The 20,008-nt window shown below is 42.0% G+C and overlaps 1 protein-coding gene across 2 annotated transcripts; it reads right to left on the minus strand.

Moving 5' to 3' along the window:
- Positions 1–52: 52 nt before the first annotated feature.
- nup93 (nucleoporin 93) lies at positions 53–20,001 on the minus strand. 2 transcript variants are annotated; one of them, XM_068313724.1, is made up of 22 exons: positions 19,861–20,001; positions 18,912–19,094; positions 18,271–18,388; positions 9,465–9,527; positions 7,856–7,984; positions 7,628–7,702; positions 6,945–7,037; positions 6,716–6,855; positions 6,476–6,608; positions 5,983–6,140; positions 5,708–5,873; positions 5,433–5,526; positions 3,376–3,567; positions 3,165–3,291; positions 3,007–3,079; positions 2,702–2,746; positions 1,645–1,761; positions 1,320–1,438; positions 1,062–1,179; positions 813–896; positions 570–698; positions 53–378 (listed from the first exon to the last, which is right to left on the minus strand). In XM_068313724.1, exons 2-22 carry the CDS (start codon positions 19,088–19,090, stop codon positions 268–270), a joined length of 2,463 nt encoding a protein of 820 aa, XP_068169825.1. In that variant the 5' UTR covers positions 19,091–19,094; positions 19,861–20,001; the 3' UTR covers positions 53–267. The 2 variants fall into 2 exon arrangements, with proteins under 2 accessions (XP_068169825.1, XP_068169826.1); XM_068313725.1 differs by lacking the exons at positions 18,271–18,388; positions 18,912–19,094; positions 19,861–20,001 and adding an exon at positions 13,099–13,340.
- Positions 20,002–20,008: the final 7 nt, after the last annotated feature.

Consider the following 20,008-nt stretch of genomic DNA (forward strand, 5'->3'; position numbering starts at 1 on the left):
CTAAAATGGAAAATAAAGGACGTTTAAATTAATTCAAATGAAAAGACAACAGTAAATGGGTTTTTTTTTTATTCCAAATCATTGAAAATACAAATATGAAACAACAAAAATGAGAGAAAATGAAAGAAAAAAAAAAAAGACTGACGAAAGGAGGAACCTCAGATGGATGATATAAGGATGTTAACTGTTAACAAAATGATGAATGTCTTTACACAACAAAACAGCAATCGGTTTCTGTAAGGTGTTTGTGTTCGTGTTGACGTTGTCTCAGTTCATCAGCAGCTCCATCTGCACCAGTCGTGCGTTGGTGTCCCCGGCCATGTTGTAAGGAATCATACCGGCAAAGGTAATGAGGGCCTTGGCCTGACTGCGGAGTTGCTGTTCAGAGAAGAAGGCGGCATATAGAGCATTGAAATACCACCATGGAAGGTAGACGAATTAACACAGAATTACTGAGTAGTGTAAATGTTAAAGGGTTACACCGTGAGATTCATTTGAAAGACCATATTGAGTTAATATTTAATATGTGTGGGTTTAAGTTTGCCCATCAGCTCTAACAGTCGTCTCACCGTGTCTCTGTCCTCCATGGCCCTCTGAGGTCGCCCTGGTGTGCCGGCCGGCGCCCCTTTCAGGCGTTTGTGCTGCGTGAACAGGATGTTCATGGTGGCCAAGAGCACTTCAGACAGGTTGTGGCGCACCTGGGGACACCGGAGATGTTTACCACACCTACACTTTTGAAGAGCTAAATCATAACGTTGTGTTTTTGCGACACTGAGAGAGGTGTTTTTGGAATTTTAGGATCTTGATGTCACCTCGTCACTGAAGTTCCTGAAAGCAGCCACTCTCTCCTCCACGCTGTCCTGGCCAAGGGGAAGAAGCTTTAAACGCTCCATCACCTGATGGAGAAAAAGAGCAGGGGTGCGATTAACGGAGGAACTTCATCAATACTCCAGTACTGATCGATCTGATTGGGCCTTTCGAGTTATAGTTTATCACAAAATTTAAATTACTGATCTGCGTGTGCTCAACGTCTGGACTAAGAGATGATATTTCACACTCACATCGTAGGCTCTGTCAACATGACCCGCGTGGTATTCATCGAAGAAGGTCATCAGGTCCAACAGCAGGTAGAAAGTGCTCTCGGCTGACTTTTCTCCTGCTATTCCCTGGGAACGATACCTGTGGTGGCCAAAAGTGAATTATTTGGTTGTAATTATTAGCTGCTCTTGATTAGATTTGTGGTGTGTGTGTGTGTGTGTGTGTGTGTGTGTGTGTGTGTGTGTGTGTGTGTGTGTGTGTGTGCGCGCGTTTAGCCTTGCCTCTCAGCGATAGCCACAGCAGTACTTTTTAGCCTCTCCTTGTTGGACTGAGGAGCGCTGACCTGGGCAATGACTGGACTCAGAAGCCTGTTCATCAACTCAAACACCTTGTCTGGGTTCTATGCAGAGACAAAGAGACGCAGAGGTGGAGTGGAATCAAACCCGGCAGCTGTAAGTTAAAGCATCTTTACTAAAATTCTGAGTGAAATGAAATGTGTGTGTGTGTGTGTGTGTGTGTGTGTGTGTGTGTGTGTGTGTGTGTGTGTGTGTGTGTGTGTGTGTGTGTGTGTGTGTGCAGAGATCACAGACAAAACCATCTGCTCACCTTGGCCAGCTCATAGAGTTTGACTGCCTCCTCAAACAAGCCTTTGTTCTCGGCCTCAAGAGCCACTTTACTGATGATAGCTCTGGTGTCCCCGGCAAATTTATCTATGACTCCAGGCTGGAGGGTGGATGAGAGGAGAGGAGAGTATAACTGAAGCTACGTCTACAACTCCAGTTTGCAGTGATCAAATGCAAATTGTTTGCCCTAATGCGACACAATGCTGGTCACGTTCCAGACCGGCTGCACCTCTGATTTGTGGTCACGCGACACAAGTGTCAATGGTCAAATCAGAATCTATATGGATTCTTTTACAGGTTGTTTTTCTTGCTGTTGTTGTTAAAAGAGATACATACTAAACACAGAAGCGTCTGAATATTCTAGCTAAGAAAAACCTTTAACAGTTAAAAGACTTCTATGGGAGTTCTCCAGTTATACTTAAATCTTCAATTCTAACTGTTCCTCCACGCAATAGAAACTTGTAAGATCTATATTGATTCAAAACAAGAATAGATTGCTGGTATTGTTAAAGGGGAATTATTAAATTAGGTGTTGTGAGTAATTCCAATTATACTATAGATTGGACTGAATCACAAAGATTCATTCTTATTATGCAGTGACTTCATAATTAAATAATGCTCAACAAGCAGGTTTATGTCTGCACAGCACAATAAAATGCCAAACATTCATTTAAAATGCCACAGCTAATCTGTTGTAATGCAGCTGTCAATGAAACAGAATGTAGGTGACAGGAGACTAACTGGATAGTAAAACAGTGTCTACTGTAGGTGGGATGAAACAAGTAGAGTTGTGTATTGAGGAGAAATAACAGTTCCAGTTAAACATTGTGAGGAGCTTTTTAATCCAGGAACAATGCTGAAATATGTGGAAACATGTTGAGAGTTCTGTCCTTGTCTGACTAATGCTGTCTTGGGTGTAGCTTTCAATCATTCAAAGACTGACAACACAGAAACGCAAAGCAGTGAAAGAAGAGGTCAAAGGTGAGAGGAGAGAGCAAAAACATACGTAACAGAAAGAAATGAAGAAAATGCCTTCAAACCTTCCTGCTTCCATCTTTCTCTAGTCTTCCCAACAGCATGTCAAACTGTACAAAAGATAAAAACACAATCATTCCTTCAGTAATTAAAAACCCACTCTATAATTATTCTTATATCTAAAAAAGTAAAAATCAAAATGTCCGTCTCAAACACAAGACGAAGAAAGCATAAAAGTACAATCAGACATCAACCAAATGTATGAAGCATCAGCAGGAATAGTTTTTCCTGCAGCTGTGACACAACAAAATTAAAAGGCATTACACAACTGCATTTTTTTTTCCTGACGGACTCAACATCAGGCGCTCACCTCTCGACTCTCGATAACAAGTTCGCTGATGCAACGCATGAACATGTTTTCGCCCTGGCTGTCCTTCTCATTGCTGCGGAACAACACATACAGCGGGAATTAGAAACAGACTTGTGCGTCACATGTCCTCCTCTCTTACAACTGTGATCTGTACTCACCGTAAAAAGTAAAAGTACTGCAAGGCTTCCCGTGGATCGGTGGATTCAAACTTGCGAGTATACAGCATGAGGAGACGGATAAAGTTCAGGCGGCGCACCATGGGCGGATCACCAGGCTCCTGACTCACTGCAGAGAACAAGTGAACAGTTTGCTTCGCTGAAACATTTTTTCGGCACCACTACGCAAATTAAGAGAGGTTTAAACACTCACGCAGCTGAGCGCTTTGGCCAGATGACTTCAATAGGAGGCGTAGCTCGTACAGGACCAACGCCACATGCACAGCGTGACTCCGAAGCCTTTCGACGCGGAACAAAAAGGCCACAGCCGCCTCAAACTGAGCTGTCAAAAACAACACCTGGAAATACAGGAACGGCTGCTGGGTCGCTGAGAAATGTGATTCTCCTGGTGGAAAGAAGACGTGAGAGACAGAAGTTGGATTTCATGAGATCGGGTTAAGAAAAACTGCTTCCCTAAAAGTTTTAGGTGTTTTTTTTAACAGTTGCCAAAAAGTATGGAGGAAGAAGGCAAAAAAAAAAAAAAAAAAGGCTTGATGCGCTCCCGCATAGTTCAATTGTGAGTTATTTCTATCTACTTCAGGCTATTGGTAGAGTCATCAATAACAAAATAATAGCGGATTGTCACTCTAGTCTGCCCCAGATGACACGACGCTGAGCAGGAGCCTCATTGAGAATAATAACTGAAATCACCCATGTGGGCGTTTCAGTGTCTGAGAAGACACTCTTCTAATGTCATTACTGGATTAATTTGATGAACGACTGGCACTGACACTTGCCCCTTCATTTGACGGTTGCCATGGAACCCAACATCTAAAAATCGGAAACATTTTGACAGGTGCAGGTACCGAGTTATCATTAAGTTTACTTTTTAATTAAGACTCCTTAATCCTCTTATTGGCTGTAAGTTAAGGAGTAGAACAGGGTGGACCATGTCAGCCATTTTACAGCCTTATCTCAGACTTACAGCACTTTGGTTCAAAAAGCAAGAGTGCATACGAGATGAAAAGAGAGGGAGAGAGAGAGAGAACGATGAAGAGAGGGAAAAGGACGAAGGAGGGAGATAAGAGTGAGGGTTAGAGAACGGGACTGAAGCAGAGTGAGCAAACAGGAAATGAAAAAGAATAAACACACCACGCAAGGTGACAACGTGAAAAAAAGTAAAATCACAGGAGGGATGGAGGGGAAAAAGGTGGTGCGCAGGTGTAAAGAGGAAGTGGGCTGAAGGTGAAGAGGAGACAATTGAAAGGCAGACAAACACAGCGCTGACAAGGTTAGTGAGCGCCAGCAGCATCTGAGCGAAAATGGGCTTCACGTCCCGCTGTGAAGCAAGATGGAGGACAACAAAGAACTCCGTGCCAGGCGACCAAGGGAGGCGAGCAGAAACAGAATGAGGCTTCAGGCTGTACTTCCCACCAAGCAGAGGAGGTGGAAGAAGGGAAATGGGTTAAGACGAGGGCTACTGAGAGAGGGAGAAAGCGTCGACTTATCTGAGGGGAACAGGATCAGCCTGTGGAGAAGACAGAACCCAGAGAAAAACATTTTGCCTCTCAAATGTGTGTGGAGGCCTAATGCCCTCATGCTACCCTTTTTTACTGTCTAAGAGGGCATGTGATTGTTTAAGAGTCATTTTATCATCAAATGAGTCTGGAAGGGAAGTTCAAACGCTGTCTGATAGACAGCAGACTAGTACAGTAGCTTCATCCTCCAAATCAGTCTGACTGACTGTTGGTTGAGTAAAAAATGCTATTTTTTTTCTACTTCCTCATTTTATGTTTTGCCTTTTATTACTAGCTTTTGGCGCATAGCAACAGTTATTGAGGCTCATGGGTTCTCTAGTGCTTGGAGTTGTTCGTCATATCAAAGTGAAAAGGAAAAATATAAGACAAGATGAAATTTTCCATAGGGGCTTTGTTTCAATGAGGGTTAAATTTCCCAGGAGTCTCATGTCTTCATTTTAAGGTCATCATTCAAAGGCAGCTGAGAACAAGAATTTACATTTGGGAAAACAACGTCCAGATGAGTATTTATTTAGAATTCCCAAAGGTATCTCATCCACATGTACAACTTGGTACAATAATATTTGATCATAAAATTACTATACATTAAAAACCTCTGTTTAGACCCCTGCACACATTTGTTTCCCTTCTGCAAACAGCTTTGAAGCGCTTGAGAAGAAAAATAACACAAAGAGTTGCAGATGCACATTTGCAGTTAATTCTAGGGCTGACACAGAAAATGCAAGTTTCATACCGTAGTCCTCCAGCAGCTGTTTCTGTAACTGTGGCAGGGTCAGCCTGTCCTGAGGCGAACTGCTGCCGTCGTCATCAAAACACACTTGGTTCAGCTGCAGAGACAAAACACGGACCGGACTGTCACAAGAGATTTGGTCAGTGTGCTAACGTTCAAACCACACAAATATCTGTAATACGATGTTTCCTCCATTCCTTTGGTGAGCCTACAGCAAGATATGATGCCTTAGACACATGCTTTGATAGATTAAAGCAGCAAGGTGAAGAATGCTGCACCTTAAGCCAGAGGTAGTCCTCAGTCTTGTCTGCCACATCTCCATGGTTGTCTGAAATGTCACATTTCCCGATAAGGCAGTACACAGCTCTCTTGTAGGGGTCGGCGCAGTTCCTCAGAACTCTGCGATAATGGAGGCGAAGCTTGTTTTCTGAAGCTGGGGAAAGGCTTCACAAGGAGAAAACAGGAAAATGGAGATGAGAAAGACATTACAGCACAGTTTGACCCTCCCTCACAAACAAATGAAAACAAGAAGATGAGGCCCTTTTCTTTTTACCGTCTGTCAGGACTGTTCATGTACTCCTGGAACCAGATCTTGAAGTCTCCCAGCTGATGTTGGACTCTGTTCACGACCTGCATGGCTGCATTCAGATCTCCACAGCGCAGGCAGTAATAGATGACAGCCCACACCGGGTGGCCCTCTATCTCACCATCCTGTTAGAAGAACAAACATTAAAGACAGCGGTGACTAGTTTCCATACATTGATTAGTCAATTCTTCAGTAATCAATTTCAAATTTTAACTTAAAGGGTTTTGTGTGGCCAGTTTATATATATATGTGTGTGTAAAAACAGGAGAATGTTTAATTTATTGTTTGGGACCTCATCCTAAATGATGATGTACCAGTGCACAAATATCAGTGAGCTGGGCTATTAACGTAGACTATGACGACATTATTAAGTTAACCATGAAAAATATGGTGGGTTCGGATTGTAAGGTTAAAAAACAGACAGTTTCAAACTGTCAGTATCCAAATCTGTGAATGTTACCTGCATGCCAGGCAGTGGGCCTGGTAGTTTAATGTTGAGGAAGCTGCGAACCAGTTGGTACGTTCCTGGCACTCCTCCGAGCTGGGCCTGATGGAGGTTCCCAAACACCGTCATCATGGTGTAGTTTTTGTAGCTGGAGAGGAAACACACAAACTGACTACGTCACTACAATGCCCTTCATCTTAAACCTATTTTATTGTATGTGTGCACTAAAAGCTGAACCTTGTTGGAGAAGCTTACCTGTTTTCAAGAAAACTCAGTGCCTGGCGCACAAAGGCGACTTGCATTTCAACAGAGGTACGACTTTTGAGTGTGTCTTTGGCCGGAACCAGCAGCACATCTGTCATCTGCTTCACCATCAGCCACATATCTGATACATTCTGGGGAAGAATGGACGGGTTGCATAACGACAAGTATCATGAAAATGTAAAGTACAGTAGTTGTTTCATAGTGATGAACAATGTCTTACCTTGTCATCAAGGCTTTCTGCAACAGACGTACATAAGTCTCCCAGATTAGGATGAATGTGACCGTTTACTATCTTCTCGTTGAAAATGTAAATCTGCATGTGAAGATGACAAAAGGAGCAAGGAAAAGAAAAAAAAAGTTTCAAAATTTTTGAATGGGGGATGCTAAATTTCCAGGTTTAATTTATACTCGTGCAGGTTTATTTCTCGTCAGGTAATTTAAATCCACCCACAAGCGACAGCCTCGGCTTTGAAAGAAAAATCAAAAACTACGGCCATCGAGTGAAGTGGTTGACGACGAAAAACAACAAAAATAGAATCAAAACATTCAGAATGTCATCAAAGAGGATGACAAAAACCAGACAAATGACTCCACAGGCGATGTGTCGACACATGTTTGGAGGGAAAGCCTTGTTGGAAATAGCGCATCAGGCAGCGCACCAGACAAATGGAGAAAGAGGTCAGATGGGATGGTGAACGAGAGAGAGAGAGAGAGTGAGAATTCCCCTTCATGACCCGATCAATATGTTTGATCTGCCACTTCCCGGTTTGTTGTGACCTCGTTTTAACTGAATGTTCAGAGGGAGTGGAAACAACTGACAAACTACAGACAGTGAACTACATGAACTTTACTTTGTAAGATTTGTCGATCGTGTAGCTGTTACCTGCAGACGATGCGACTCACCTGTCGTCCATAGGCCACCTCCACGTTGTCCAACACACTTCTTCCAAGAGCTGTGACTTCTCTGACATAACTGGGCTGTGGGAAACGAAGGCAACTTATTAAATATGCTGCACAAAAAGCATGGTGCATCGTAAAAGAAATATTTAAGGAGAATCATTAGGCAAGCCAATCATGTACCAATAAAACTGATAATTGATACAACTGGTTTGAACAGAGTTCGTCATTCACCTCCACGTCTTGACTGAAGTCCAGCGCATCCTCTCCTGCTCCGAGTAGCGTGTGCAACACTCTCTGCTTCACCTGCTCCCACTGGACCAGCATGGACTCACGGTGATACTCTTCAGCCAGCAGGAAAGTCTGTAACACATGAGAGTGGCACACATGATGGAAGTCAGGCCATCGTAACACTTGGTGTCAGCATAGAGCATGCAAATGAAGCACAACCAATTCCAACTGCTGTGCCTTGATGACAGAAATAATTTGGATTTAATTGCTGAATGCACGCTAATGTCAGCCGCCTCACGCAATATGGACTAAATATCATGATTCAGTATTTTCCTTGTGCCAAAATGTCTTTACATTAACTACAAGCGCAATCAATGCTGCGCATACCTCCGCCTAGGCCCAACACGCTCTTTTAATTAAATTAAACCCTAATCTAAATTCCTACAAGACACATGTGGCCTAAAAATGATTGTAAGCGTCTTTTAAAGTAAAAAAAGAAAAAGAAAACCCTCCCATCCGTATCAGCTGACGGGTGACGGACATAGAAGATTACATTATTTTATAATTACACATAATTGCAGCAAACAGACACACACGTAAAGCAGATTTCGCAGCAGCGCCCTGTCAAGATGCTGCTACTCCACCAGGACACAGCGCAGTCTATTTTAACTCTCCGTGGAGGCTTGATGTGAGATAATGGGAACATGATATAATTGAATCTTTCGATCTCCAGCTCAGGGAGAGACAAATGTAGACTGGGAAGAGAAGAACCCTTTACTTTTTTAATTTGGTAACTGTCGAGATGTCAGAGCTTTTACTACGTTGCACAGTAGCAGTCATATTTAAGGCACTAAAATATGATTTTAGTCTGAAAACACACAAAGCACATTGGAATGCTTTGTGTGTTTTCAGACGTATTATCAGATTCCTGAGTCAAATATCAGTATCGGTATCTATCTTGGAATCGGTGATGGCAAACAGGCATTAAATTCAAATGAGATCACATTCTCGTCACGGGGGTGCTGGAGAACAGAACACCTCCAGGCCCTAAAGATGTCATTTAACGTCCAACTAGCATACATTTTCTACTTTGTGTTGCAGAGGGTACACCAGTTAGACCGAAATCTGCACGACCATCTTTCTGTTTTAAGTCTGTCTTTCGTCTCCCGGGGAGCAGACAGAGATAATGGGAACGGCAGCAAATTAAACGCAAGGCCTATTAGCTCTGCACATCAGGGAAGCCATTTCAAAACTGTTCCCTGAAGGTTTGCAGCAGAAGGACTTCTACAGCTTACTTTTCACAGCAAGAATTTAAAAAAAAGAAGTTTTTTAAGTGCTGTGATGTTTTAATGTTCATACACAACAGTTCTGCAGCTCATTTCTTTTTTTACTAAATGAGGCTAACTTAGAACTCCTAAAATCTAGAGTGACTCGTGCTTTAAAAAAAAAAGACACACAAACAATGCACATAATATTGTCAGGTGGGTTTTTATGGCCTTGTCTAAATCTGGAGGATTGTTCGATCTATCTTCCCACGTCACCGGGTTCAGATATCGTCACCCATCTGCAGCTCTTGACATAAGAAGCAACGGGAAGCTGGGCAGATACCGACCCTGCGGCGAGACTCCTCGATGGCTGACAGGAGGGCGTTGTCCCTCTCGTTCTTCAAGAAGCCCTGTGGACGAGGGAGGGGACGAGACGTGTGACGAACAGAGAAAGAGACACAGAGAGGAGATGTTAGCGTTATCACTGAGACCAACGCGAAGCGATACGACCCGTACGCCGACGGTTCTAGAGGGACAGATTTAACAGGCCCACCGTCGTTTTCTCTGCAGGAGATAGAAGATGTTTCTCAATCCTCTAACCTATTTTCCTCTGCCGTTCCTCAACATGTTTAATCTCATGCGCTGTCGGGATCAGTCAAATGTACGGCTGCCGTCGTAGAGGCAGGCCGGAAGAGTGTCCACATCGTTTAACGGTGAGACAGCACTCAGCACAGCCTCCATTTTAGTTCCATCTCAAGATGGCCGCCCGGCAAGTTCACCCCCACCCTCATCATTCCTCCAGCCCAAACAATGAAAATAATCATTCCCATCATAATCAACTATCTTATGTAGAAGTGTCAGATGTGTAATTATGTCGCAGCAGGAGTGTGCTGGAGAGAAGACGACAGTTCTCTCCAGAACGGAAATCAGTGAATGTAGGATGTGCATGATGGACGGACATCTTGAGAGAACATCAAAATGGAGGCTGCGTTAAAATCCGTTGCCGTCTTCTTTAAACAAATGCAAGAGAGGGTCGCTGGTAGCATTAGAGCCACAAAACACCATTGTTAACAAAGTGGTTCACACGTTTTGGACAACTGATAACCAATGTCACCAATATCAGAAATAAAGACACGAGGCACCACAAAACGACCAGAGACCGACGTGATGCTGGAAAGATTTCACCACATATTCACGAATGAAAACTGTAAATACAATTACTAATATTCATCTCTGTTGTTAGATCAAAAATGTCCACACACTATAGTGTCAGTCTGAAAAGTAAGCAAACCTGAGGCAGGCTAAATTCAAAGAGTGATGAATAGCCATTCCCTCCTACCTTTGACATAATAGATTCTTAAGTAAGTAGAAAGTTCTCCTCTTGTTGAATGAAGCTAGCAGGATGGGTGCTGCAAATAAACACACGAGTAGATACCATCTTTATAGGAGTAGGAATTTTCTAAACGTGATTGAAAATTCTTTCTATCGTGACATCTATAAAACCACGGAAGAGAGGGTGCTACAATCTGATTTTATCGTGGGTTTGACTTAACATCTCAAGCAACAGAAAAACTACTCTTTCATACTTCTTATTGGAGCTTTTTAGTGCTTTGTGAAACTTTTACAGCAGGAATGTGCCTTGAACTCCTCAAAATATCAGTAAACCAACAACTGAGCCCTAGAAGAGTAAGGAAAGATAACTTAAAACTACCAATTTAGACTGAGAGAGATTCTGTTTTCCTGGGGTCCTGAGATAAAGAGAGGTTCTTTGGAAACTGCTGACTTCACAGAAGATATCAGAAGTGTCAGAAGTTTGTGACCAGCATTTACTTTTGGTTATGCTGTTTCTCAGTGTGACATTTTATGGCATTAGGAAGGATAAAACAGAAGGTCAGACGTGGTTTTATATTTAATACTACTAATCTGTTAAAGGTTTCTGATTCTCTACCTCTCAGGACCAGTTCTTAAACTCTTTCTCCTTCTTCCTTTCTCAATTTAACATTATTTTTCCCAGGAGATGCTGAAAATAAGTCTATGTTTAACGGGTCTATCTAGTCTTTTGGTCAATGCTCACTGGAGAGCTGCAGCTGCAGAGACTATTTTAACAGGGGATCAGATTTATGTCTTCTACTACTGACTCTTAACAGAACAGGAGACTCTGATTGTTATTCTGACTGTAGATTGGAGCAGAGGAAATGACACGGACATCTCTTCCAGACCTGTGCACAAAGGCATCAAATGAGATGTCGGCGGACCGGACGACTCCGGATGAATCTGCCCAAGTCTCGCCTCAGCATTTTTGCTTCAACTAAAGTACAACAGACAGCACAGATTTTCTTTACTGCCTTCATTTTGTTGCCAGCTGTGTTTGCACGGCCAAGGATTTCGCCTATACAACATTTTTGTGTTCCAAATGTAAAGCGAGAAGTTCGCTGGCAGCTGTGGCCAAGATTTCCATTTGTCTGAGATTCAATAGTTCTTCATGTCTGCCTCATAATGTCACTGTTAGATTATTACTTCTAACAAGATGACAGCAGACAACTCATAAGACATGTCACTGATATCAGCTGCTACTAGAAAACAGAAGGGACTCAAATTTGTCTTTTTCATTCAAAATGTTTGGAGGGGTACATAAATGATGAAAAAGACAGTCAAATTTTCTAAAATCTGTTATGATTATCAAAACTTTAATCACAAAATGGCATCATTTTTGCCAGCATTGCAATTATTGTATAATTCTGACCGGCGCTGAAAACCCACCATCTCACACAGACGCTTCCATTTCCACATTATTCTCTCCACAGCGGTAAAAACAAACTTTGTCATGAATGTAAAAATGCGTCACATTTGCAGATTGACACTTACACCAAAACGACATGTTGGCAGAAAAACAAATGCAATCATTTTCTGGATAGTATGTGTGTCTAAAGATGTACATTTTCCGTTGCCCCACCCCTATGCATCCTCAGATCTGCACACAACTGTGCAAAACCCGCTGGTCAAGCAGCCCAGACGTTTCTGCAGGAACAGGAACACAGCTGCAGAAAATAAACGTAAGTCAAAGATACATCAGCAAATACAGAATCCCAAAACTGTTCGGTAATGAAAGCCGATTCAGGTAAAGACGGTAATCGACACGCTAATGTGACCGTTTCTTTGAAAAACACTAAAAAACGGAACCTTTTACATTACATGTATTTAGCGTGTGGTGACATGTGTGTTTGTGTGCCTCTTAGAATATACATGTCAATTTTATTCTCTGTGCCGCCCACACACACACACACACACACACACACACTCTAATAGCCTTGGTCAAGATAGTCACGTTTCATGCGCCTGAATGCAACCTTATATGGTGTTCGAAGAATCTGCAAGTCGGATCTTTTTCTCTTTAGGTCTGTGTGTGTTACTCCATGTGTGTTACACGCTGTAAGACATGTTCTAGACTCACAGCCTTCCGGAATCTAAAGGTTACATAAGGACACGGCAAATGAGCAGTTAAACGGGAGACAAAGACCAGGAGCCTTGTTCTCTGTGCCAGTCATCGTAGATGTAAGAGTGGGAGGCTTGCTGTCCTCATTTGCCATGGCACAATAAGCCGACCACTGTGTGTGTGTGTGTGTGTGTGTGTGTGTGTGTGTGTGTGTGTGCGCGCGTCTGAAACCCCACCCTTTACTCCTACACATCCTATGTAGAAGTTATATATATATATAAAGTAATAAGGCGTACACAAATAAATGAATATATATCAAGACAATCAGGCTTTACAGCCAATCAGTGACAATCATTTTTATAATTATCATCATCTTGATCTTCACTGGCATTATATTGCTACAGACAATGCAGCATAACGAGAGCAGTAAAGAAAGACAGCAATGGAAAAAGAAAGTGTGACAGACAAAGCACAAGTCTGATTGTGTGTGTGCGTGTGTGTGTGTGTGTGTGTGTGTACATGTCCATGTGAGTGTATGCAATACTCACTCATGCTGAGCGCCTGCCTGACAGAGAGACTGTCAGATGAAAAAAAACAACAAAAAAAACAGGATGAGACAAGGACGAGTGAAAATAGTTTTTCATTTCTTTGTGTGCACCCAGACATCAGGGCTTTGGCGGCGCAGGAGAGCAGCATCGCCCCTCCACCTCTCCATCCATGTGCCGCTGTGGCGGGGCAGCAGCAGTGACCGCCATGCTGGGGCGTGTTCCCTTTGCCCTTTTTCGAGGCGGCATGGCCGTGTACTAGCAGCCTTTCCCTGATGAAAAGCAGGCCAGTGACTCTTGTGCATGAGCTGAGGTACTGAGTGGAAGTGCCACATCAAGACTCATTGGAGGTGGTTTTATTGTCGGAGGGCCGTACCAACTGAGCGCTCAGACGCAGGGGGATCCACAAGAAAGGAACTATGGATTCATATAGAAAATAAGTTGCTTCCATCAGCTGACACCCTCCCTCCCTTCGCTCGCATCCTTGCTCTCTCTCCCTCTCCTTCACTTCAGCCCAGCATCTCTGGCAACCATCCGCCTCTTCACTTCCACTCGTTTTCTTCCTTTTTTTCCTCCATCTATCCATGTATCCTTCCTTCCTTTCTTCCCTCTCCCTCTCTCCTCCCTCCCTCAGCTCAATGCAATTATAGTAATGGATTTTTCCCTCCTTGGTTGATGGCTTCCGACATCCTGCCTTGAAATGAGGCTAATCATGCTCTTAAGGGTCATGTTTAGTTAATGAAGGGTTTGGGAGCCACATCGGGGCAGGGGGGCATTCCTATATTCCAGCAGACTATCATAGCACACACAAAGGCATGTTAATACACACATCTTCACGTGTAGTCTTGTGTCATTCATACACGTGTGTGCCTCAGCAGCACTCGTATGTGTAGGCCGGCGCCGACAGGATGAAAATGCAAGCACCCACGTGCAGCCGAATCTTGGCGAGACAAACATGTTCATTCATAAGCGCACACGCAGACACTGCATACGATCGACACAGCCGGACAAACACAATGCAAGGGGCATGTGTGTGTGTGTGTGGCACCACACACATCCTGTGCGCTATGTCAGTAGTCCTCGTCCGTCTCAGCAGATGCTCTCGGCTTAGCCAACTGCATCCGCTGAAAGTATGCCATCGCTGCTGAGGGATACCGTATGTGTAGGGAATCGGGGAGGGCAGCAGAAAAAGAAATGGAGTAAGGTTGTAAATGGGAGACGAAGATGAAAAATCACAGTTCAGATGGTGAGTGGGGGGAAAAAAAAAAAGAGGAGAGGAGTAAGCCGAGGGTCCAGCTAAAAGAGAGGAAGATGGGGAAAGGGAGAGAGCCCCGGTGGAGAGGGACGGTGAAAAGTGAGACGAGGACACAGAGACGAAAATGTGCCAGCTGGTCGCCATTTTTCCATCAGTGCTCCTCTCTGCAGTTTATTTTTTTCTGTCCATTTTTTAAAAATACAATCAAATTTTCTTGTTTTGCCCCGAAGCACTGAAAACAGATTCATGATTCACTTCTTTTTTTCGTTTGTAGATCTTTGTGGGAAGATTGTACACTTCTATCTAAATCCTATTTCCACATGCATCCATCCATCCCTGCATGCATGCTGGAGATAAGAACCCAAATCCTGTGAGCAAAAAGAGGAGTAAGGCTAATCTAATCTGGTATCAAACCCTTTGTGGAATAATGTACATAGAACTTCTATTACTACCCAAATCAAAGCTTTTAATCAAAAACGCAATGCACAGTCTCATCGCTGTGCTTGAGACACAACAGTTAATTTGCATTTTCTAAAATTTTCACTGAAAGAATTGTTGGAGTATCGTGAAAATGTGCTTCCTCTGCATTTGTGTGGAAAAAAACTGAATATCCATCTGTACATCCACATTTGGACTATGTATACATGGAGAAAAAAAACATAAAACTTGAACAAACATATTAAAACAGAATTATCTTTAGCTGGCATTCATCATTCGCTAAGCACTCAATCTAGGGCTGTGTGTGTATACGGCCTTCTATAGTAAGATTCTCACTAATTTGCTGTCAGCCATACATACAGACGCATCATTCACACGCCAATTCCCTCAGTATGTGTGTGCGCGTTCCACGCAGGAATGGCGCAGCGATGCAGCAGCCCACTCATGCGAAACACATGCACCCACATTTATCACCAACAATACAGAATTTTACTTTCTTTTTGCTGGTCAACCTCTAGTAGCCCCACAACTCTGCATCTTTTACAATAAAAATTCGAGCATTAATGGTTTTACATTCATCCAGTGATGGTAAATTTATATCATACCAGAAGATTTCAATGTAAACTTAAAAACCAGAGGGTATCGTTATTCTTTTCCTCATAAGACATTGCATGAAGCTAAACACTATACTCCGATCCACCACAGTTATAAAGAGAGACACAGAATCCTTAACAGGAACAGAACCAGGAAGAAGAGGATTTATCTTTGATACATTTAACGAGTAAAAAATGCCTTAAAAGCATATTGAAGTTTATGTAAAATATATAAGACTGGGTATGATTGTTAACCTCAGAACACCGAGCTGGTTTTAAAGTGAACCTGTCGTCTTTTGTCCTACAGCATGTAGCATAAGAATCCTATATTTGGTCGCAGTCTTTGAGTTAGAAGAGAGAATAAAAAGCTGCAATTTGGCTTGTTCATAAGTTGGCTCACTGTTCTTACTTTCAAACAGCAAACAGTTTCTTGAGGCTGATTAATTATTTGGCTCCTCGCCCTACAACCAATTAGGTTAGTGTCTCAGTTACTCACAATTTGCTATTTGACTCAACTATTTGTGTGTGATCTCATAGTCCTTATTAAAATAATTTCCAAAGTGCCGGTGGCTGGCTTATCCAGGGACGACTCACCTCTGTCTCCAGAGTCAAACAAACAGTGATGGGAAAAGAAGAAACATTTGCATTCTGCCACCAACAGCACCTGGGTGAAACATTTGATTGATATTATAATAGAAAACTGCTGATTACAATTCATAGTTATTTTAGCGGGGCGCACCCTGATGTAATTATTCTGGATAATTGTGTTCTCCCATACATGCAGATGTGGTTGATAAAATATTACAAACACCTTTTGGTATAATTCCAATACAGGAACACATCACTGGGACAATGGACGATTGTGAAAACACAGTTTAAAAAATTAATGACTAAATTCCCCCACAGAAAGGCAGACGTGATGAAGAGGTTAGAGGATTTGTTAAAGCTGTATTATGCATTTAATTTATGATGCCGTTTTTAATCAGACCTATATTGTGTTTGACTTGATATTGTGTTTATAATACACAATATTAGTATCTTAATGAAGACTACAATCTGATAATGGTTGATTTTTTTCAGGAAGATAATTATTCACATGAAATATAAATTAATGAACCTTCAGATGAATCCTTTATTCTTTATCATGATTTAAATGTGATGGTATTGCTTGTGATACTGAAGAACTCCTTGAAACTTCCTAATGTAACGTCTTCTTAGAAAACCAATACGAGAAAACACACACACACAACACCCACCCACACCCACACCCACACACAAAGAGCAAGTAAGTGCTCTTCCAGTCAGTCACTCATCCATAACTACTTAGGCTTGACCAAGACGAATGGTGGACAGTTAATGTCCAAGAATGATAAGTGGACAGTCATAGGAGAAGTAAAAGAATAAATACAAGTTAGAAGTTATCCTTACTCCATAACGAAGGATGTTTGTACTGTCCCCCGAGGCAAATGTGGATTTGTGATATTGGGGTGCGTAAATACAACTGACTTGACTTCACTTGGCTGAACAGGTCAGAGAGAATAGAAGAAAAGGAGGGAGATGAGCAAACAGACATGAACGGAGAATTGAGCAGCGTAGAGGAACGGAGAGACAGAAGCAGATGAGGCCAGACTTTTCTGAGTTACAGGGACGGACGGTGCAAATGGGTGAGGAGAGGGGAGAAAGCAGTATGCAGTGCAAGAAAAAGACAGAATCATAAGTTATGTTGCATGGCTTTGATGCACCTTTAGAAAGTGGAGCATTGTAAAGGATTACACTTCAGTAAAATGCTTCAACCATTTCAGTAATCCTACTTTCATTGGCCTTATGTTGCAGAAGTCTATTTTTATTCCACATGCAGAGTTCTGTGAGTCCTTGAATTCAGTGTCTTACATCCTGGTACGTGACTTCCTGTGGTGACTTCAAGCCAGGCAAAAACAACCCCCAAACAAACCAGGAACTAAAATGAGCTGAAGACAGTAGGTACAACTGCTGCTCACGAACACAAACACCCTCCATGGCGGTAATACATTTTCTACACACAAAAAAACTATTGGTCAAGCTGCAATGACCCTTTGAGTCTCCATCCTTGCCAGCAGTGCATAATAATTTGCAAGCATTGTGATATTTTTTAGAAACACTGCAGAGAGTTGACCATCTTTGCATCTTTTGGTCAACAACTGGCAGAATTTTATTTCCATAAATTGGCCCAAATTATGTCTTTATTCTTGGTTTGTATCACTTAATGTAATTACTCTACAAACCAATATTTTAACATCCCAATTTATTCTCAAGATGTCTAAAATAATATAAATAGGTTTCAAAACAATGCAAAGCTGGAAACGACTGACTCCTTTTTCAGGATAGGGGTGTTGAATTCCTTTTCACTGAGGGCCACCTCAGCATAATGGCTGTCCTCAGGGGGCCAGATGTAACTTAAGAATTGAACTAAATGTAACTCAATGTAAAGTAAAATAATTGCAACTACTCCTTAATGTTAAATAACTGAATTTATGACTGAATACAGTTAGAAAAATTACATTAGCACAGAAAAAATATGTTTGCTTGTTACTCTGTAATAAAATAAACCCTTTTAATTTGTCAGGTTATGAAACCCACAGAACTCCATCAATCAAGGATCAAACTATTCAAGTGAATAAAGAAAAATAACACCAAACACAACTTAGGACATTAACTTTGTTCAAAAAGTTTTTTAAATGTTAAAATGGGCTTAATGGGTCAAACCACACTTTTGACCTTTTTGTTTTTAGACACTTTATTTTTAGAACTTTGACGCTCTTGCGGGCCACATAAAATGATATGGCGGGCCACATTTGGCCCGTGGGCTTTGAGTTTGACACATGTGGCCTAGGAAGTACAGGTATATCTTACCTGTATGTCGGTGTCTTTGACTGGCTCCAAAGGCTCAAAAGTGGTGGCAGCACTTAGACTTTCCAGTCTCTGTGAAATGTGGAAGACGTCTAAACCTCTGGAACCAAGGAGGATTGATCTAAGAGAAAGAAAAAGAAGTGGATGAATAGAGCATGAATACATGCAACGGTTGAACTACACTAGGCAAACAATGAACTGTAGTTTTTAAGCACAACCACTAGATGGCGCAACATTATTAGCTAAAATAGTAATACTGACCAGTGAATGAGATAAAGTTTGAGTCAGTTGCTAACGTCTTACAAAAGCCTCTTTTGTAGAGAGACTTTCTTATTGAACATAATAAAATGAAACCTGAATCTAATAAGGCTATAAAAATTACACGTGGTTCTGTGAAAAATCATCTCCTTCAAATGATCTACTTTAAGTGTTGTTTCATTTCATCCACATAAGACAGTGACTGAAAATCTTCGTATCACTATTCAATAAATGTTTGCTTTTGTGACATTGAAATATTAAAAATTATCTGAAGGAGAGTAAGATGACAAACATAAAAGTCAACAGGTTCTGTATACAGCCATATACAGTACACAAAGTACGTGTTCATACTGGAGTTACAGACATTCTAACTGGGAATTCCTTACGCTTTCACATCAGCTGTATCTTGTGAGGTGCGGGTCAGGGTACGTGATCGAAGTCTCTCCCCTGCCTGCTGGATTTCCTGAAGATTCCTCTCAACATGTGGAAGTTCTGAAACTGCCTCTGTCTCAGCGGCCAGCTGCTCTGCCTGCTGCAGCAGCTCCCCAAAGCCCTCTGCATCCATGGCTCTAGAATAGAGAGGTAAGTGTTTAAGTGAGCAGATATAAATGAGTATTTAGGAATCACATGTAAATACACCAGGGAGATACAGACCAAATGGCAGCGTGTTTTTAGTACTTGTTCTTTATGGAAAGTTAGATTTGCCTTTAACACTTCAGACTGTTTATATGTGCAAAAGGTTTCAAAGGGCAAATACTGATATAGTCGTGGCTCCATTTGATTTCAACGCAAATACAGTAAGACAGCCCAATAACTAAATGTGTGTGGTGGTCAAATCTGCAACAAAAAAGGCAGCAGTCAGAAGCAGTAACATACGACTTTATAATTAACAGATAATAAAAAGGTAATGTCATACATCCTTGTAAGGTATACATGCAGTCAGGTCTATGACAAACACACACACGAAAAGCAGCAAACAAGATTCCCTTTGACAGCTGACTTAAAACAGAATGAAACCTCCAGTCGTGTGCGTAGATTTCGGATTCTCATTTTTTTTTGGTCTCGTTAACGTTTCAACCCGCTGGTTTGTCTTCATTTTGACAGCAGATTGAAAGGGGTAAATCAGATTCCAATGTTCCGACGATAACAACCTCCGAAGCCGCTACCGCCAGCGCCGGAGCTTCGCTTTATGCTAGCGCACTTGCTAGCTTTACGTGAAAATGAATGGCGCTCAAGGATTAGCAAGTAGCTGAACAGCTAACGGTTCTCCCGCATGCTCTGAGTTCAACGTGTTAATGTCAATTAAATGTTGTTGCAGGCAGACAAGCTTCATACCTGTTGTGTCGAACAGATAAAACTGTGGTTCTGTCTCTATTCCACAGCTAAAGTTAGCTCCTGTAATTTAAAATGTGCTCAGTATTAGCACAACATTCAGGAAAGAAACTATTTGTTATTTGCCCCGGCACTTCTGGAGTCAATCCTG

This window comes from Antennarius striatus, chromosome 4 (assembly GCF_040054535.1).
Source record: "Antennarius striatus isolate MH-2024 chromosome 4, ASM4005453v1, whole genome shotgun sequence".
NCBI classification, from domain to species: Eukaryota; Metazoa; Chordata; class Actinopteri; order Lophiiformes; family Antennariidae; genus Antennarius; species Antennarius striatus.

Bases quoted from the DNA above. Each gene is read 5' to 3' on its own strand.
- nup93 (XM_068313724.1), bottom strand. From the start codon at position 19,090: ATGGATGCAGAGGGCTTTGGGGAGCTGCTGCAGCAGGCAGAGCAGCTG. The intron at 7,038-7,627 runs GTGAGTCGCATC...CTTCACATGCAG, and splicing joins AGGTGGCCTATGGACGACAG to ATTTACATTTTCAACGAGAA. The intron at 1,180-1,319 runs GCAAGGCTAAAC...TGGCCACCACAG, and splicing joins GCTGTGGCTATCGCTGAGAG to GTATCGTTCCCAGGGAATAG.